This window comes from Quercus lobata, chromosome 2, assembly GCF_001633185.2.
Source record: "Quercus lobata isolate SW786 chromosome 2, ValleyOak3.0 Primary Assembly, whole genome shotgun sequence".
NCBI lineage: Eukaryota > Viridiplantae > Streptophyta > Magnoliopsida > Fagales > Fagaceae > Quercus > Quercus lobata.
In genome coordinates, this window is record NC_044905.1 from 60,960,591 (window position 1) to 60,977,737 (window position 17,147).

General features: G+C 34.9%; 1 protein-coding gene across 1 annotated transcript; it reads left to right on the forward strand.

Moving 5' to 3' along the window:
• Window positions 1–504: 504 nt before the first annotated feature.
• On the forward strand, window positions 505–12,819 carry LOC115967851 (zinc finger BED domain-containing protein RICESLEEPER 1-like). Its single transcript, XM_031087008.1, has 4 exons — window positions 505–603; window positions 10,582–10,653; window positions 10,838–12,753; window positions 12,801–12,819. The coding sequence occupies exons 1-4, from the start codon at window positions 505–507 to the stop codon at window positions 12,817–12,819; spliced, it is 2,106 nt and encodes a 701-aa protein (XP_030942868.1).
• The last annotated feature ends 4,328 nt before the right edge of the window (window positions 12,820–17,147 follow it).

A 17,147-nucleotide genomic window follows, 5' to 3' on the forward strand; every position in this document is an offset into this window, starting at 1 on the left:
CACATCTTCACTCATATATTCAAAGGGTAAGCCCCAAAGTTGTACCCAAAAGGGAGAATGGGTAAAGACTATATTTGCTGTGGAGAGCCCCTTCTTCCACCGGCAAAGGAGGAGCAAATTATTCTCAAAATTCCATGGGCCACTATTCTCCACCCACTCCAACTGATATTTAGAACTGAACTTGAACTGGGTAATACCATTCCCTACATCGACCATTTTCAGCTCCAAACCCATCTTCCAAGCGGATCTCAGAGTGTTCTTGAAAGCCCTTTGATTTTGCTGCCTATCTAAGAGTAGACGGCCAAAGAGACTCAAAGAACATTCTTCCAACAGGTCTGACTTACTTCTTGTTGTAATGGGTATTCCTTCTTCTTCTTCTTCTTCTTTCGTGAGACACAGATTTTGCAACCCATCAATCATTTCCTGTTCCATGGCATTCTAAGAGGAAGTAACGAAAGATTAGAAGGGATGGTTGGGAAAGACTACGGAAAAGCCCCACAAAAAATGGGGGAGGAGATCTCGTCTACAGGGAGAGAGGGAAATTTCTCTTACCGCAGGGAGAGGGAGAAGCTCCTACTGGGGAGAGTTGAGATTGACAAACCAGTAACTTTCACATTGAGGGAAAATTCAGTCTCAAATCACAAACTTATTACTATTTTTGTCAAGAAACTTAAAAAGTCCACCAGCAGTGTAGACTGTAGAGTATCAATCTACTTAAAATACACAAAGATCACATAAGCACTTTAAAACATGTTCAACTAGATTGACCATTTATGTGGAAGCTACTTCTTGCAACTGTTTCACCTTTACAATATAATCAGTCATTGCTTCTTCATTGGTCTTCCCTGAATGACATAAATTCCATATAACATATATATTTCAAGAAATAGTGAGATTCTATTATATATCTTTATCCTGAATTTCAAAGGACTAATTGATTTTTTTCTATACCTTAAACCGCTTTCCATGCATCCCATTTTGCCCTCTCCGCTGGGCTAAAAATCCCTGGTCGATCTGCATTATAACATATAAGAATTAGATCATGGTTCACAGAGGGATGGGCAAAGGTCAGAGTGTTCTATTCTAACTCACTAGTGTTAATTGGGCCGACTGTTGCTTGCTTGTAAAGCCCATATAGGATTAATTTATCAGGATCCTTTGTTGTTGGTGGCAAAAACTTGGCCTTGTCAGCATATTCTTTGAATTCCTCCTGTTTTATAGATTATGGTTAAATCCAAATGAATCCACTCCTCAAAAGACTGGATTTCGCAAAATCAAATACATGTAAATGGGTATTTGATGAGGCTAAAGGGTACAAAGTGATCAGATCCACAATTAAGTCAAATAATCAATATGAAATTCTTAGAAAGCTGTATGAAATGCTATATAAGATATATCCACCCCCAAGTAGTTGAGTTCAATCTAAGTAGAGCATTCTTGTATCAAAACATAAATAAGGCATGCATTAAAAGTTTTCTTGTATCTAAACCTTCACACGAAACCGAAGTATGTATTATGCATATTGATCTTCGTGCGAGCACACAAAAACAAACTTACACACATACATCAAGAAAGAAGAAACAAAAAGGTGTGTGTGTGTGAGAGAGAGAACCTGCAAAGCCATATCGAAAGTTTGATTAGGAATTGTGGGAAGCTTCTTGTGACCTGTGAGAAGGAATTCTTTGTTCGTGTGCGAGAATGATTAGTGGATGAGCATTGGGAAGGGCGGGATTAACAAGATCTTAACTCTCGCAAAATGACACCATGACCATGTTCTCGTAGATGATTGCGAGGAATGAGGTTCAGGCTGCTGTCCCTCATCGCCACGCGGTCACCAAAATATAGGACTCTAGTCTCAACTCACCAAAACAAGATAATCTCTATTTCACCAGAAAATGAAAGAGTTCATTTTACCATTAAAATTAAATGATATAGTGATGTATTCACCTTTAAATTTATAATATTTAATCTATATCACAAAATGAATTTATTTTAAATGGAAAATATTTTAATACGTGTTGACCAAAGAACTAAGGGCCTATTTAGTTTTTTTTTTTTTTTTTTATCACTCATCACTCCTCACTCAATTTTCGTCACTCATCACTCATCACTTAAAATATCCCAACTCCCTACACCCCACCTGTTTGGCACAATCACTCAACTTGGTATCACTCAAAATTTTCAACTATTTGTGGATCTCATACCTATAACTTGGTGCAGCTTTTACTTTTTCTTTTTTTCTTTTTTTCCTTCAACCCCTAGTACCCAAACTCACCAAACCCAATGAAAAAAAAATAAAAAATAAAAAATAAAAACTCACCAACCCAATGAAAAAAAAAAAAAAAAAAAACTTAATGAAGAAGACCAAGACCCAGCATGAAAGGGAAAAGGAAAAAAGAAGAAGAAGAAGAAGAAGAAGAAGAAGAAGAAGCCACCTAGTGTGAAAGAAAAAAGGAAAAAAAGAAGATGAAGAAACCAAACTCACCGAACCTAGTGAAGAAAAAAAAAAGGTCAAAAGTTGCGACTAAACTCTAACCGTGAGACCCAGTATGTAGTTTTAATTACAGAAATGCCATTGAAAACAAAGTTATGGAAACTGAAAACACCTAAAATGTGTTTTCAATTTCGATAACTCATCACTTGAAAATTAGAGAATTGAGTAATGAAAACAAAAACCAAACAGACTTCTCAACCATGGGTCCCACTATTTTTGAGTTATAGGTGATAAAAACAGAGTTATGAGTTATGGAAACAGCATATCCAAGCAATCCCTAAGTGATTCCTTATTTACATAGACAAATTTCATTCTGGCATTATTCATTAGTAATTACTACCCCTTCTCCAAATTAAAACCCAAATTACCAATAGAAGAGATTGAGAAAAAGGGGAAAAAAATATTGCAACTCCCAACATTTTATTTCCTTTGTAAATTAGTTATACTTTCAAAGGAAGTAATTATAAAACCTTCTACAAGAGCCCTTGGGTTTTCAAGGCATCAAATTCTCACCAATATTTGCATTACTCAAGTCCGGCGACATTCTCGCTTCCACTAAGTACATGAATACAAGTTGTGCATTGAAAAATCATTCTGAATCTGCTTTGTTAAAAAATACTCCCTCCGTCCCACATTTTTTGTCCTCTATTCCATTTTGAGATGTCCCAAAATATTGTCCTATTTCTAAAAATAAAAGTCATTAATTTACTAATGTTCCTATTATACCCCTATTAATTTACTAATTCAATTTTTTGATAAATTTTTTTAAGGGTAGTTTTGGAAACTTATACATTTTTAAAAGATAAACAATACAATAAATGATGTTCCCTTAAAAAGTTTGACTTTTCAAACAGGACAAAAAAAGTGAGACGGAGGGAGTAAATAAATAAATAATCCAATTTCACTCATTATAACCACACCTATGAGAGAGAGAGAGAGAGAGAGAGAGAGAGAGAGAGAGAGAGAGAGAGAGAGAGCATTTAACTCAAAAACCTGATTATTAAAACTTTTTTTTCTTTTAGAGATGATTATTAAAGCATTTAGACCTATAGCAATGATAAGGGAAATTATTGTATACTCCCAGAGTATCATAAATGCGTACTCTCTCCTCTCACATGAATGATGGGTCCCGCTAATTAAATTCATGGTGGGACCTACCATTCATGTGAAAGTGGTGATTATGCATTTATGATACTCCAGGAGTACCTAATAATTTTCCCAATGATAATAAGGCAATACCATATATAAATTCTGCTCTTTTTTTTAGAATAATAAATTCTGTATTTAATTTAACTGTAAAAAATAAAAAAAAAAATTGTCTATATTAAAAGTGCCGTTTGAAACATGGCTTAATATGCTTTTTATGTAAGATAAATTAAAGAAATGATTTTCTATAAGTTATGTTAAAATAGCCATTTGGAATAATACAGAGCATTAGTATTGGTGGTGCTAAAAAGTTATATTGCTATTTTTAGCACCACCAATACTAAAACGTATGTTGCAATGGTGGAGGGAAAGGCAAAAAATTGGGCCGTTTAAGATGGTAAAAAAGATAATAATAATATTTTATTAAAAGTTATATTATTTTATTGTGTTGGTGGTTGTGGTGGTTGTTTATTGTAGTAGATATATTATTTTATTGTGTTGATTGCTAAAATAAAACTACTAATATTAGATATTTTGTAAAGTGAGGTGATAAAATAGATAAAGTAATTTTTTGTGATGCCAAATTACTAAATTTTTGACACCACAAATGCTAATGCTATGAGTTTTAACTAATTCAATTAATAAAATTTCTTGTCCTCAGATAAGGGACCAGTGATGACTTGATACATTTGGAGGCCTAAGGTGAAAACAGAATTGAGGTCTTTTATATATTTAAATATGACTTAAAAAAAATTTTAAAAACTGTATTCCATTATTTTAGATGCAAAATTGCTAATTAACGTAAACCATGTAGATTTTGTTTTGGAGAAAGTCTATAAATACAAAAAATTGACAATTTTTCACGCTTGTTGATATAGTATATTCATAGTGGTGAGTAAAAAGATGATACTAGCAGTAGACCTAGATAAGAACTTGTAAAAGTTTATCAACTCAACTGTTGTGAAAAGTTTTGTGTATTGCTCTTTTTTTTTAGAAGTGCACAACATTTTTACAACAATCATAGATGTTATGTTGTTACTAGTTTTAATTTTTAATTTGAACTCACAAGTAAAATTACTTTTTTACCTATTAATAACGGCCAATAACAACCTACCATTTAGGATTTGTTATAAAAAATATTGGGGATAATTACACTTTACCCACCTGTGGTTTACCTCTAATTCTATGTGCCTACCCGTGGTTCAAATTTTGACACTTTACCCACCTGTGATTGTCACCGTTTATGTGCCGTAACCCACCTCCGTTAAAAGGAAGGTTAAATATGTATTTTTACATCATTTTTATGTCTCTCTCCTCCCAAAACATAAAACACGTAAAAATTCAAGAGAAAACAAGATCAAAATGTGCTATTGGTAAAAAATATTATGCAATTTCTTAGAATTTCAACTTGTATCTGAACTTATCATCTCAACCACAAATAAACTAATTATACATCTGAAAGCATGATAAAGCCGTATGAGAAAAATTAGATAAAAATTAAAACTCATAATCTAACTCAACAACGTTCAAATAAATCAAATCAAATCAAATCTCTTGCTCCTCATGTCCAAAAACTAGAAACCCAGAAAAGTTGAAAACCTAAAAAAGTTCAAACAACAAAAATTGAAACTCCTGATGTCCAAAAACTAGAAACCCAGAAGAGTTTAAACAACAAGAATTGAAACTCTTCTTCATGTCCAAAAACTGGAAACCCAGAAAAGTTGAAAACCCAGATCTAAATCTAAAGATCTAAAACTTAACTGGGTAAGTTTAAATGACAAGTGGAGCATCTACCTGATTGATTCGACACTCAAGTCCTTTAGAAATAATAAGCTTTTCTGACCGGTTATAAAAAATAAATAAATAAAAAATAAAATAAAATAAAATAAAATGAAATAATGAGCTTGATGTCATCTGTGAAGTTATCCAAGAATGCGTCTGATCAGATCCAAGGCAGAGACTAACAATGAGGGATGTTGTTTCTATCTGAGTTCCTCCATCGCTGTAAGATCTGACCAAGGAGAATGTACCGCCGTTCGATCTGACCTCCATCCCCTTCGAATCCAAGCCATCGCTGTTCGATCTAACCTCCATCGCCGTCTCCATCGCAGTTCGATCTAACCTCCATCGCCGTCTCCATCGCCGTTTGATCTAACCTCCATCGCCGTCTCCATCGCTGTTCGATCTTACCTCCATCCCTTTCGAATCCAAGCCATCGTCGTTCGATCTGACCTCCATCGCCCTTCGATCTGACCTCCATTGCCGTCTCCATTACCGTTCGATCTAACCTCCATCGCCCTTTAATCTGACCTCCATCGTTGTCTCCATCGCCGTTCGATCTGACCTCCACCGCCGTTCGATCAAGGAGAATGCGCCGCCGTTTGATCTGTTTTAGCAAATCAAGTAATTTATATTCTACTGTTCACGATGTTGTGATATCTTCTGGTGGGTTTGTTGTTTGGCTTTGAAACCTTCCTCTCTCATATCTCTATTCCCTTGGTCAAGCTTTGCCGATCCTCCCCTTAGGTGCTGCCAATGTATATACAGTGGCTTTGTGTGAGTGAGATCTTGAATGTTGAAAATCAAAACTTTAGAAATTAAGTGCTGGAAATTGTTGGTCCTCCCTATTGTCATGTTGTAAATTGTGTTATGCTTTGATTTTAATAAATTTCTTAGTTCAGGCACAAAAAAATAAGTATAAGGAAGAAGACGAAGAACTCTCTCTCATGGTTTTGCTTCATTTGATTTGTATTAATTTTCTGGGTGTATCTTCTTCATGATTGTGCATGTTCTTCATGTTTGTGAATGATGAGGAACCAATATCATATTTTAATCTTGTTTTTCTCTTGTTTTTTTTGTTTTTCTTGTTTTGGGAGGAGAGAGACATAAAATGGGTGTAAAAAGACTTATTTACCCCTCTTTTTTAACAGAGGTGGGTTACGGCACATAAACGATGACAATCACAGGTGGGTAAAGTGTCAAAATTTGAACCACGGGTAGGCACATAGAATTAGAGGTAAACCACAGGTGGGTAAAGTGTAATTATCCCAAAATATTGTGAACGTAGCATTTTTATCCTTTTTTTTTTCTTGTTCTTCATTTTATAAAAAAATATTATTTTATTTATTGACTAATATTTGAGATTAATTAATATTATTACATTGAAAGAAATAATCATATTGGTTAAAATTTAGGGTCGTTATTTACTTGAAGGCCTTAAACGATTGCCTCTTTCACCTATACTTTAGAGCCCGCACTATAAGGGACAGATATTCAAATCTCACTTGCACTAAAATGAAACTAATTGATGTCTTTATTAGCCACTGTATTCAACACAAAAAAATAATTTATACAATGTGTATACAGTGTGTGTATATATATATTAAATAGGATATGTTGAATGTATATATACTAAACTAATTTAGTATGTATATTAAATAGGATATGTTGAATACAGAGCATTAGTAGAAAGGTTTCCAAATAATTTAAAGCATATCCTATTTAATACAGTGTGTGTGTATATATATATATATATATATATATATATTTTAAGAACTAAAAATTTATATTCCCTCCCATCAAAAAAATAATAAAATATATTCCCATGTGAGCAAGCAAGTTTTTAAAAATAAATACAAGTATTGCTGGAGATACTCTCCAAATTTTAGGTTTAAAGAGTTTGTTAGAGATGCTTAAAAGGTGTTTCTGTTTTTCTCTCTCTTTCTTGGCTAAACATTCTAAAAGTCATTTTTTTGGGGAGCTAACTAAAAGCGTTACATTGGAAAAGAAGAATACATTTATTATACTAACGAATGCTGATAGGTACTGTATCTTCTACAGTGTTAGCTGTTGTTAGGTATCGGACGTCCAATACAAAATGCAAAAACCATATAATATATAGAAGTTTACTTAAGATCCATGTGGGATTTATACATACAGGCAGTTGGATTGCCAATAATCTAAAACAATATATTAAATAATATGGTCCCACATTGTCACGACAGATTAAAGTATTGTTGAAAATATTGTTGGTACATGTGCACTACCTGTAAGTTTTTACAGTATTTTATATAAAAATACCAAAAATATTTGGATAAACTACAAATGAAATTAAAATATCCGTTTTTCCAAAACTGACATTGTCCGGGAAGATTCTCAAAATAATTGAGAGTCCACCCTTCGATTTCCTTCTAAATTAGATTAAAACTTAACACAGAATAAAACAAAAGTCAAATATCTCAAAAACCTTGTTTAATGTAAGATAACACTCCACCGCCCTATTTTTTTAGCCAAACAATTCTTCTTCTTCATTTTTTTTTTTTTTTATGTTTTTTATTTACAATCAATTTGAACTGCCAAGCTGTTTTTTTTTTTTTTTTTTTTTTTTTTACAAGAATATAAAACTCAAAATAAAGCAAATACAGTTGCGATTAATAACCTGGAACTTTTTGAAGTAAAAAATAAATAAATCTTGTTTGAAATCAATGTGAAAAGATTTCCTTAAAAAAGGTTGAAATTACGATAACAAAGTATTGCCTTAAGATTAGTGAATTTCATAAACTTGAAGATTACTCAAATGACCCAAAAACCAAACAATATTCCTACAACAACACCTAATCACATCACCAAGTATCCCCAATCTTAAAAACTCCCAAAAGAAACCATAACCTACCATAGCCACCAATAATCAGAACCTAATCCCCAATAGTTGATTTATCAATTCTTTCATGATCTCTATTTGAGAATACTTTATCTAATTTTTTGTTAAAAATACTGTAAATAAAAACTAAATAAAATAAGTTGGTTGATTTTTTTTTCTGAAAATATCATAGAAAAGTTGGAGAATGGAATAAGTTAAGCATAATGATTTTTTAGCAGGTCCCATGAAAACCTTTTTATTTTTTTTAAGCAAAAAGCAATTCAAAGCATGTTGGTTCTCTGACTAAGTTAGAGTGGGACCCGTATAAAGCTAACATCATAAAATAAGCTCTTTTTTACTCCAAAATCGTGGGGCCGGCAAACAATAGCTAAAAAGAGGCAAATAACCAAATAATCAGCTAATCATCTCATCCAAAAAGGACACTAGTTGTCTATGAAAGTTCAGGATGTTTGGTATATGTGTATAAAAATATATATTTTATTGTTTGAAAATATGTGTAAAAATATATGTGAGTGAAAAAATATATGAAAATACATGTAATGTTATTTAAAAATTAAAAATGTGTGTTTGAGTGGATGTACCAAACACTCCCAAATCACCACTATTGCCAATTTACCAAAGCCTAGGCCTGTCCAGCGACCCGTGTAATCCGACCCGCCCGACCGTATCCGCCCGACCCGAAGGCCCACGGGTGAATCCGAGTGCATATACGGGTCGAATACGGTTTTTATTTTAAGAGGAACCGAATAGTCGGTTCGGGTTTCGGATTATACAATAAAAAATCCGAATAACCCGACCCGACCGAATATTTGAAAACATAAAATAATAAATCACTGTTACTGTTAGTCTGCTGCCACTCAGTTTCGGTCAGCTCCAAGTCTTGTCGTCTGGGACTCCGGGTAGTGGAGTGGGTAACCTGCTGGACTGGGCACAACTTTCCAATTTTAAATCCAACCATTCAATTTTTTTTTTTTTTTATTTATTAAGAAAGAGCTGTTGATCAACGGTTATAATTTATATTAGGCCTCAATCTACTCTACCGTACAGCTCCTAGCACAGCGGTGACAGCACAGAGAGTCAGATTTCAAAATAACAAAATCAACGGTTGAAATTAAATTACAATCAAAATCTAACGGTCACAATTGAAGATGATGTGATGAACGGCCTGATATAATCTCATATCCCAACACTCTCTTCACCGAATCAAGATCACTGATCAAGTGATCAACGGCCTAAATCTCTTCATTCTTCACCTAATCACTCTCTCACCCATATCCACGGCTTCAGACCTCAGACCTCAATCACACTCTTTCTCTGATGGCAATCTCATACCTCTGACTCTCACTCTCAAAGAACGTTCTCTGCATCTCTCTCTCTTTCTCTATCTCAGATTCTCAATCTCAAATCCTCAAAACCTGGAATCACTTCACCAAATCCTCTAGTCTCATACAGTCACACGAATGCTCTCTGCCTCTCACTCTCTAATCTCTACAGTCCCTTCACCAATTTCATACGAAATCTCAAGACTCAAATCTTCCATCATCATCAGTCTTCAATCTTCACCCTTTAAAAGCTTGCATCTTCGGTCTTCTCAACAATGAACAGACCACACTCTCAAACTCTTAGTTCTCACTTTGCGTCTCTCTACTCCAAGGTCCAAACCCTAGCTTCTCACTGCAAGTTCTTCACACCTAGCCGCCGTCGTCGCCGCCGCCGCCACCACCAGCAGCCACTCCTCTCCCTGCCGCCGATCATATGAGTTGAACCTAGGGTATGTGTTCTCCTTTTCTCATCTCTCTTTTTTTCAGTCTCTCATTGATTATAATATGTTATGAAAATCTACTGTTAAAATCAAATAAACCCTAAGTTTTATAATTTGAAAGTTTGAAACCCTAACTAGAAATAGTTGAAACCTTAAGCATTTACTTTTGTTCTTTGTTCAGTAACTTAAGTTGTTTGATTAATTTTGTTCCTATTTAAATTTTATTCAGGAATTGAAAGTTGTACATGTGGGGTTTTCAGTGTCTTCAAACTTGAAATTAACACCCACGGTTTTTTAAGGTTTCCCTTTGTTTTTTGTGTTCAAAGTTGGGATTTTGTTCTTTTTTTGTTAGAGACGTAGAGTTGATGCATGTAACTTAAGCTGTTGTGGATGTGTTCAATGTTTCAGCTTTTATTATTTAGTAAAATTTATACTATTAAAAATCAAATAAACTCCCAAGTTTTTTTTTTCTTTGTTTATTTGTTTGATTAATTCTGTTCCTATTTTAATTTTATTCAGGAATTGAAAGTTGTCCAAGTGGGGTTTTCAGTCTTCAAATTCATAACTCCAACACCCCCTAGTTTCTTTAAGGTATGATTTTTGTTTCCCTTTATGTTTTGTGTTAAAAGTTGAGATTTTGTTCTTTTTTTTTTTTGGTTAGAGTTTTATGTAGAATGTTGTTATCTAGATTCAAGTATCAAAGATTTTTCTTTTTGGTTTGTTTGATTATTATTATTAATTGTTAGTTAGCTAATTTCTATGTTTGATTTTTTAGGTCATGGATTCCTCCATTTCTACACAAGCGGATGGTGCTGCTGCCACCCAAGCGGATGGTGCTGCTGCCTCCCAAGCAGATGGTGCTACTGCCACTGCCACCCAAGAGGCTGCTGCTGCAACCCAAGCTGAAGCTACTGATGGTGAGTTGCCCCTAGTTCCACCTAGTGTAGTGAGTAAGACTGGTACTGGTAGTGGTAGGAAAAAGTCTTTAGCTTGGAATCATTTTGAAAAAGTAAAGGTAGATGATGGTGTCACTATGGCTGTATGTAATTATTGTAAAAAATCATATCTGGCTGATAGTAAGAGTTGTGGTACTAGCAATTTATTAGCTCATGTGACAATCTGTCCTAAGAACCCTAATAGAGAAGATAAAGGGCAGAAAACCTTGGCTTTTGAACCCAAAAATGATGGAGATGAAGGGTTCAAACTTGTGTCAACAACTTTTTCTGTTGAGGCTTCTAGAAAGGCACTAGCTGAAATGATAATAATTGATGAGTTGCCTTTTAGGTGTGTTGAGGGTTATGGGTTTAAGAAATATGTAACTACGTTACAACCTAAACTTCGTGTAAAAGATATTCCATCTCGACAAACTGTGGCTAGAGATGTAATTGGAATTTATAATAGTGAGAGAGAGAAGCTGAGGAAATCCTTGAAGGGTTGTAGGGTCTGTCTTACTACGGACACATGGACTTCTCTACAAAATTTGAATTATATGTGTCTCACATGTCACTTTATTGATGATACTTGGAAGTTGCATAAAAGAATTTTAAATTTTTGTCAAGTTGAAGATCATAAGGGGGAGACTATAGGTAGGAAGATTGAGATGTCTTTGCGTGAGTGGGGTATTGATGGCATATTCACTTTGACAGTGGATAATGCTAGTTCCAATTTAACCACAGTTAAATTTTTACAAAGGGTAACAAAAGATTGGAATGGGACAGTTTTAGGAAATGAGTTAATGCACATGAGGTGTTGTGCCCATATCCTAAATCTAATTGTTGGGGAGGGTTTGAAAGAAATTGATGCATCTGTTGGTAGGGTGCGTGAAGCTGTGAGGTATGTGAAGTCCTCGCCTAATAGAAATCAAATCTTTAGGAATTTTATGGAGAGGTTAGGTATGGAGTCCAAGAGTCTTCTTTGTTTAGATGTACCTACTAGGTGGAACTCAACTTACCTTATGTTAGAAACAGCTGAAAAATTCGAGAAAGTATTCCTTAGGATGGACTTTGAAGATGATGGTTATTCATCATATTTTAGGAGCAAGGAAGATAGTGGTGGTTTGGGATCTCCTTGTATGAGTGATTTCCAAAATTGTAGGGCATTTGTGACTTTTTTGAGGCTTTTTTACAATGCAACAAAGAAATTTTCTGGCTCTTTGTATGTGACCTCAAATGCCTTTTTTGATGAAATCTTTGTTATTCAGGAGAGTATTTCTCAGTTAGTTAAATCCCAAAACACCCTCTTGAAAAACACAGCCACAAACATGCAAACTAAATTTGAGAAGTACTGGGGGGAAGGTGATAAGATTAATCCTCTTTTGTATGTGGCTGTTGTTCTTGATCCACGAAAAAAATTGAGGTTTTTGAAGTTCTCTTTTTCTGAAATTTATGGGAATGAAGTGGGGAGTGTGATGGTTGATAAGGTGAAAGCTCTTTTGATGAAGTTGTATAATTTTTTCTGTGCTGTTAATTCCCCAAATGTGGAAGAACCAAGTGGGGGTGAGAGGACACCAATGGTGGTGGGTGATGCAAGTGATCCATATGTGATGGTTCACTCTCGGTATGAGCTTTTCTTAGAAGCTGAGCAATCTATAGGTTGTAGTAATGAGGTTGACAAGTATTTAGCTGAAAATTGTGATGGTAGAAGGGATGGGAATTTTGAGGTGTTGGGGTGGTGGAAGGAAAATTCTAATAGGTACCCAATGTTGTCCAAAGTGGCTAAGGATGTGCTGGCTGTACCAGTTTCGACTGTTGCATCTGAGTCAGCATTCAGCACCGGAGGCCGCATTGTTGATCCATTTCGAAGTTCTCTCTCTCCTCTCATGGTTCAAAACCTTGTATGTGCACAAAATTGGCTTCAAGCCACGATATCAATTACTCATCGCCAATCAAGGGATGAGGTTGAGGCATTGGAGGAGGAATTTCATGATTTAGGTAATATGCTAATATGTTTAAATTCTAGAACCTATAGTCTATGTCTCATGTTCAAACAAAATTTAATATGTTGTATGCATTTCCTTTTCTTTTCTAGTTTTAAATCAACAGTCATCATCAAGTGCATCAGCAAGTACCAGCTCCAAATTGGGTTCTAGCTTAGGCAAACGACCCATAATTAGTGTTGAAGATTGATAACTGAGTTGGTATGTTACTGCCTTTGGTCTCTTATTGTTATTAGCTTGCTGGCTTGCTGCCCTTTATATTTGGTCTTGTATTTGGTAGTAAATGTATTATTTGTTAAATATTTTTTTGTCTTTTGTAGGCAGAATCACCTTATTTTGTGAAGGAGGCAGAACCTATTGGAAGCTTTTTTGTAAATTGCTCTTCTAACAATACTAGTCTTAATGCTTATAGGAAAGAAATCCTAGGAATCATATAGGTTTTCTTTTCTATTAGTTATAAGCTTGAGAATTTGCCTTTTAATGTTTAGGAAAAGCTTTTTTTTTTTTGGAAATACCTATGGTATTTTATAATTTGTAATTAATTATATTGCTGGGAACATTGTATAGCCAGCAAGGTTGCTGCCTTATGACTTACTGCCTTATGCCTTGTGGAAACATTGATTTTACTGCCTTATAATTAATCACTTGTTGTGTGGTTGTTGGAATGGAAATACACGTTTTGTGTATTGTTTTGCTATTTTGTCCAGGTTATTTGTTGTGGTGATTTTTGGGTAGTCAATGTGGCTGTTTAACAAGTCACAGGTGGTGAAAATGGGATTTTGTGTCAATGTGGCTGTTTAGTCAATTTGTAGTCAATGTGGCTGTTTAATTTGTAGTCAATGTGGCTGTTTAGTTTTTGTGGTCCATGTGTGGAGGCTGAACAGATGTAAAAATAGGTTTATTTTGTGTTGTTGTGGCTGTTTAGTTTTTGTGGTCCATGTGTGGAGGCTGAACAGATGTAAAAAATAGGTTTATTTTGTGTTGTTGTGGAGTATTTTGTCCAGGATATTTAATGCTTAACAGGGGGTAGAAATTGGCTTATTTTATGACCTTTGGTGAGGTTATTTTTTCAGGAAGATTTTGTTCTGATGGCCCAATATATTTGGAAGCAAAGTTGCTTCATTTTAATTTAGTTGAAAGTCCCATTTTTAAAAAAAAAATTAAGGAAAACAGAGGCCCAATCTGTTTTATATGGAAAGTTAAAAAATTATGACACCCAAATAATTTTTAAAACTGCCAACTTCTTAATTTGGGCTAAAAGTGGGCTAAAAGGGCTGGTAAACTTTTACCTACAAAAATTTCATGTAAGTTCAAAAATTGGGCCCATATTAATGGCCCAACCCGCCTAACCGACAGCTCCGACCCGCCCATCCGATGACCCGATTCACCGAATCCGACCCGACTGTTTGGTCGGATACGGGTCTAAAATTCGTCCACCCGATTCAAACGGGTCGAGTTCGGTTCAGGCCCAAACCCGAACCGACCCGTCCCGTGGACAGGCCTACCAAAGCCCACAATAGTCACCCCATACGCCAGTCAAGCCTACTCCCACAATTGTTGGCTCTCTTGGATGTCCTTCTTCTCTCTTTCGAATTTGTTTTCGTTTTAAGATTTTGTTTTTGTAAAGGGATGATGGAGTGTTTGGTTACATTAAAATAGTGTTTGGGATATTTGACTTTTGTTTTATTGGAAAAATTGTTGGGAAATTGCCCCAAATTCTAGTTGTAACTTGAAAAGTCAATTGATTTTTCTAATTGAATAATGAAAAGTTAATTTGGATTTCCTTAGTGTGGAATGAAAGGCTATTCCTTAGCGTAGAAAGAAGGGTTATTCCTTATTTAAAAAGTAAAGTATTTATTGTTCCAAAGAGAACATAAAAAAAGTTTTATAAATAGACAATTCTATGAAGAATTTGATGGCATTGGCCCAAAAGTCCTTCTTATGAGGAGAGGGAAAATAGAGCGTGAAACCGAGAGAGAGAGAGAGTGAGAGAGAGAGAGAGGATTTTAGCTTAAGAGGTAACGCAAGGAGAAAAACAACAAGGTTTGAGTTTTGTCAACAACGTTTTTTGTAAAGTATACAAATCAAGGAGAATTTGTGAAGTTTTGTTTGATGTTGAGAGGTGCCACATAGAGAGAGAAATAGTCAAGGAGAGATATGTGGAAAAGAGAAAGAAGAAGAGAAGTTAAAGAGGAGAGAGCAAAGTGTTGTTATTCAGCGTTTGTCCCGTAATTTTTCATGTAAATATTTGAGTTATTGTGTGTGATTGTTCTTTTGTTTTTTTTTTTAAAAAGAGTTTCAACTTATGGCATCTGCTCATGTTGATGTAAATATCTGTGTTATATATCTTTTATTCAACCATCAGAGACTTTACCAGTTGAGCTAACTGGAACCCAAGTGTGATTATTATTTTGGATTGTTAATATTGGTGATAATATTATTTGAGACACAACAATAAAGAATCAGTGTTATGATTTAACGTTGTTTAACTTAGAAGGAAGTCAAGGGGGTAAGAGCATTCACAACCGCAAATCCTATCCTATTCTATTTTACCAGCTCAAAAACCTACTTTATCGTTTATACCATACAATTTTACAACACTCCCCGAACATCCCCAACTCTATTTGTTTGCTACTTTATTTAAATATTCTTTTTTTTTTACTATTTCTCTCTCACCACCAACCAACTACCAAACAACCATAACAACACAGTGAACACATTGCCACCCCAAATATATCCCAGCACCACCATCGGATCATTAAACCAAAAGCAAAACCGCATTTAAAAAAAATAAAAAATAAAAATCAAACCATCAAATCAAACCAAACCAAAATACCCCACATATACCAAAAAACCCAAAAATAAATAAATAAATAACTAACGGAGACCCATCGGAGCCAACAACAGAGCCACACACACAACTCCATGTCGATTTTCCACAGCCACCACAGCTCAACGCCGATTTCCACCACACCGGACAACAATCTCCACACCATAACCCACCTGACCCATGCCAAACAAAACCCACTACCTGAACCACGCCACCAAAGAAACCCACGCCAAAATAACCCACACCTCCAAAGAAACCCACCATCGATCTGCCACGATCTCCACCACAAACCCACTAGATCGAAGAGAGAGGTTGAGAGTTTGGGGTTGGAAAGATTAACCACTAGTCATGATCCTTCACGATCAACCCATCAACAAACCTCCACGCCACGCCAATCGCCATGAGAGACCCATTAGACAACACCACCACCACTAGACCACGCCACGCCACAGCACACCATGCCACCACCAGACCCACCCCAGACCCACGACCCACACCAGAAAAAACCACCACCGTGAGAGAGATATGTGAGAGAGAGGCTTGGAATGTCAAGAGAGAGAAGAGATACAGAGATTGATATTTAGGAGTAAAATATTAATGTAATCTTTTGGTATTGTGTTATAGTACCATCATACATTTACGATGGTACTGTAGCACAATGCCAAAAAAATTTACAATTTTACAAGTTTAGCAAGCCGGCTGTTGAGTACTTTTGAGACTTGATGCTAAATATTGCTAACATATGGCATTTACAATTCCCGTTATGAATGCTCTAAGGTGTCGATTATATTGAAAATTTGGAGGAACAATGTCATTAATGGATAATCAAGTCTATCGAATCTAATCTTGCAATACATTAGGGTGTCAACATAATTTATCCAAAATTAATTTATACTAGTGAATAAAGCAATAATTTATTAATTTTGCTATTTATTATTGAAATAACAGTAAAGAGCTGAATACATCAATTTAGCTATAGGAGCTCTTCTGTTATGCATTAATTTGACATTAAAATCATTGTTAGTTTATTTCTTTCTTTCTTTTTGTTTTGGGGGGGGGGGGGTGGAAAGATGGATAAACAAAAAAAAAAAAGTTTTTGTATATTGTGTGTAGAATTGTTGAAAGCAATAAACCACCACATAAAAAAAATCTAAAGAACCTTTTTTTTTTTTTTTTAGTTCTTAAAAACTAGTAAATGTTATGGAAGACAGCCTGGGAAGAGTAAAAGAATATTTCAAAAACCTTAAGGAGATCTGTGATATTCACATTGCAACTATATAAACAAGTTCTTATAATCAGTGGAACCGAAGCCTCTGTCTT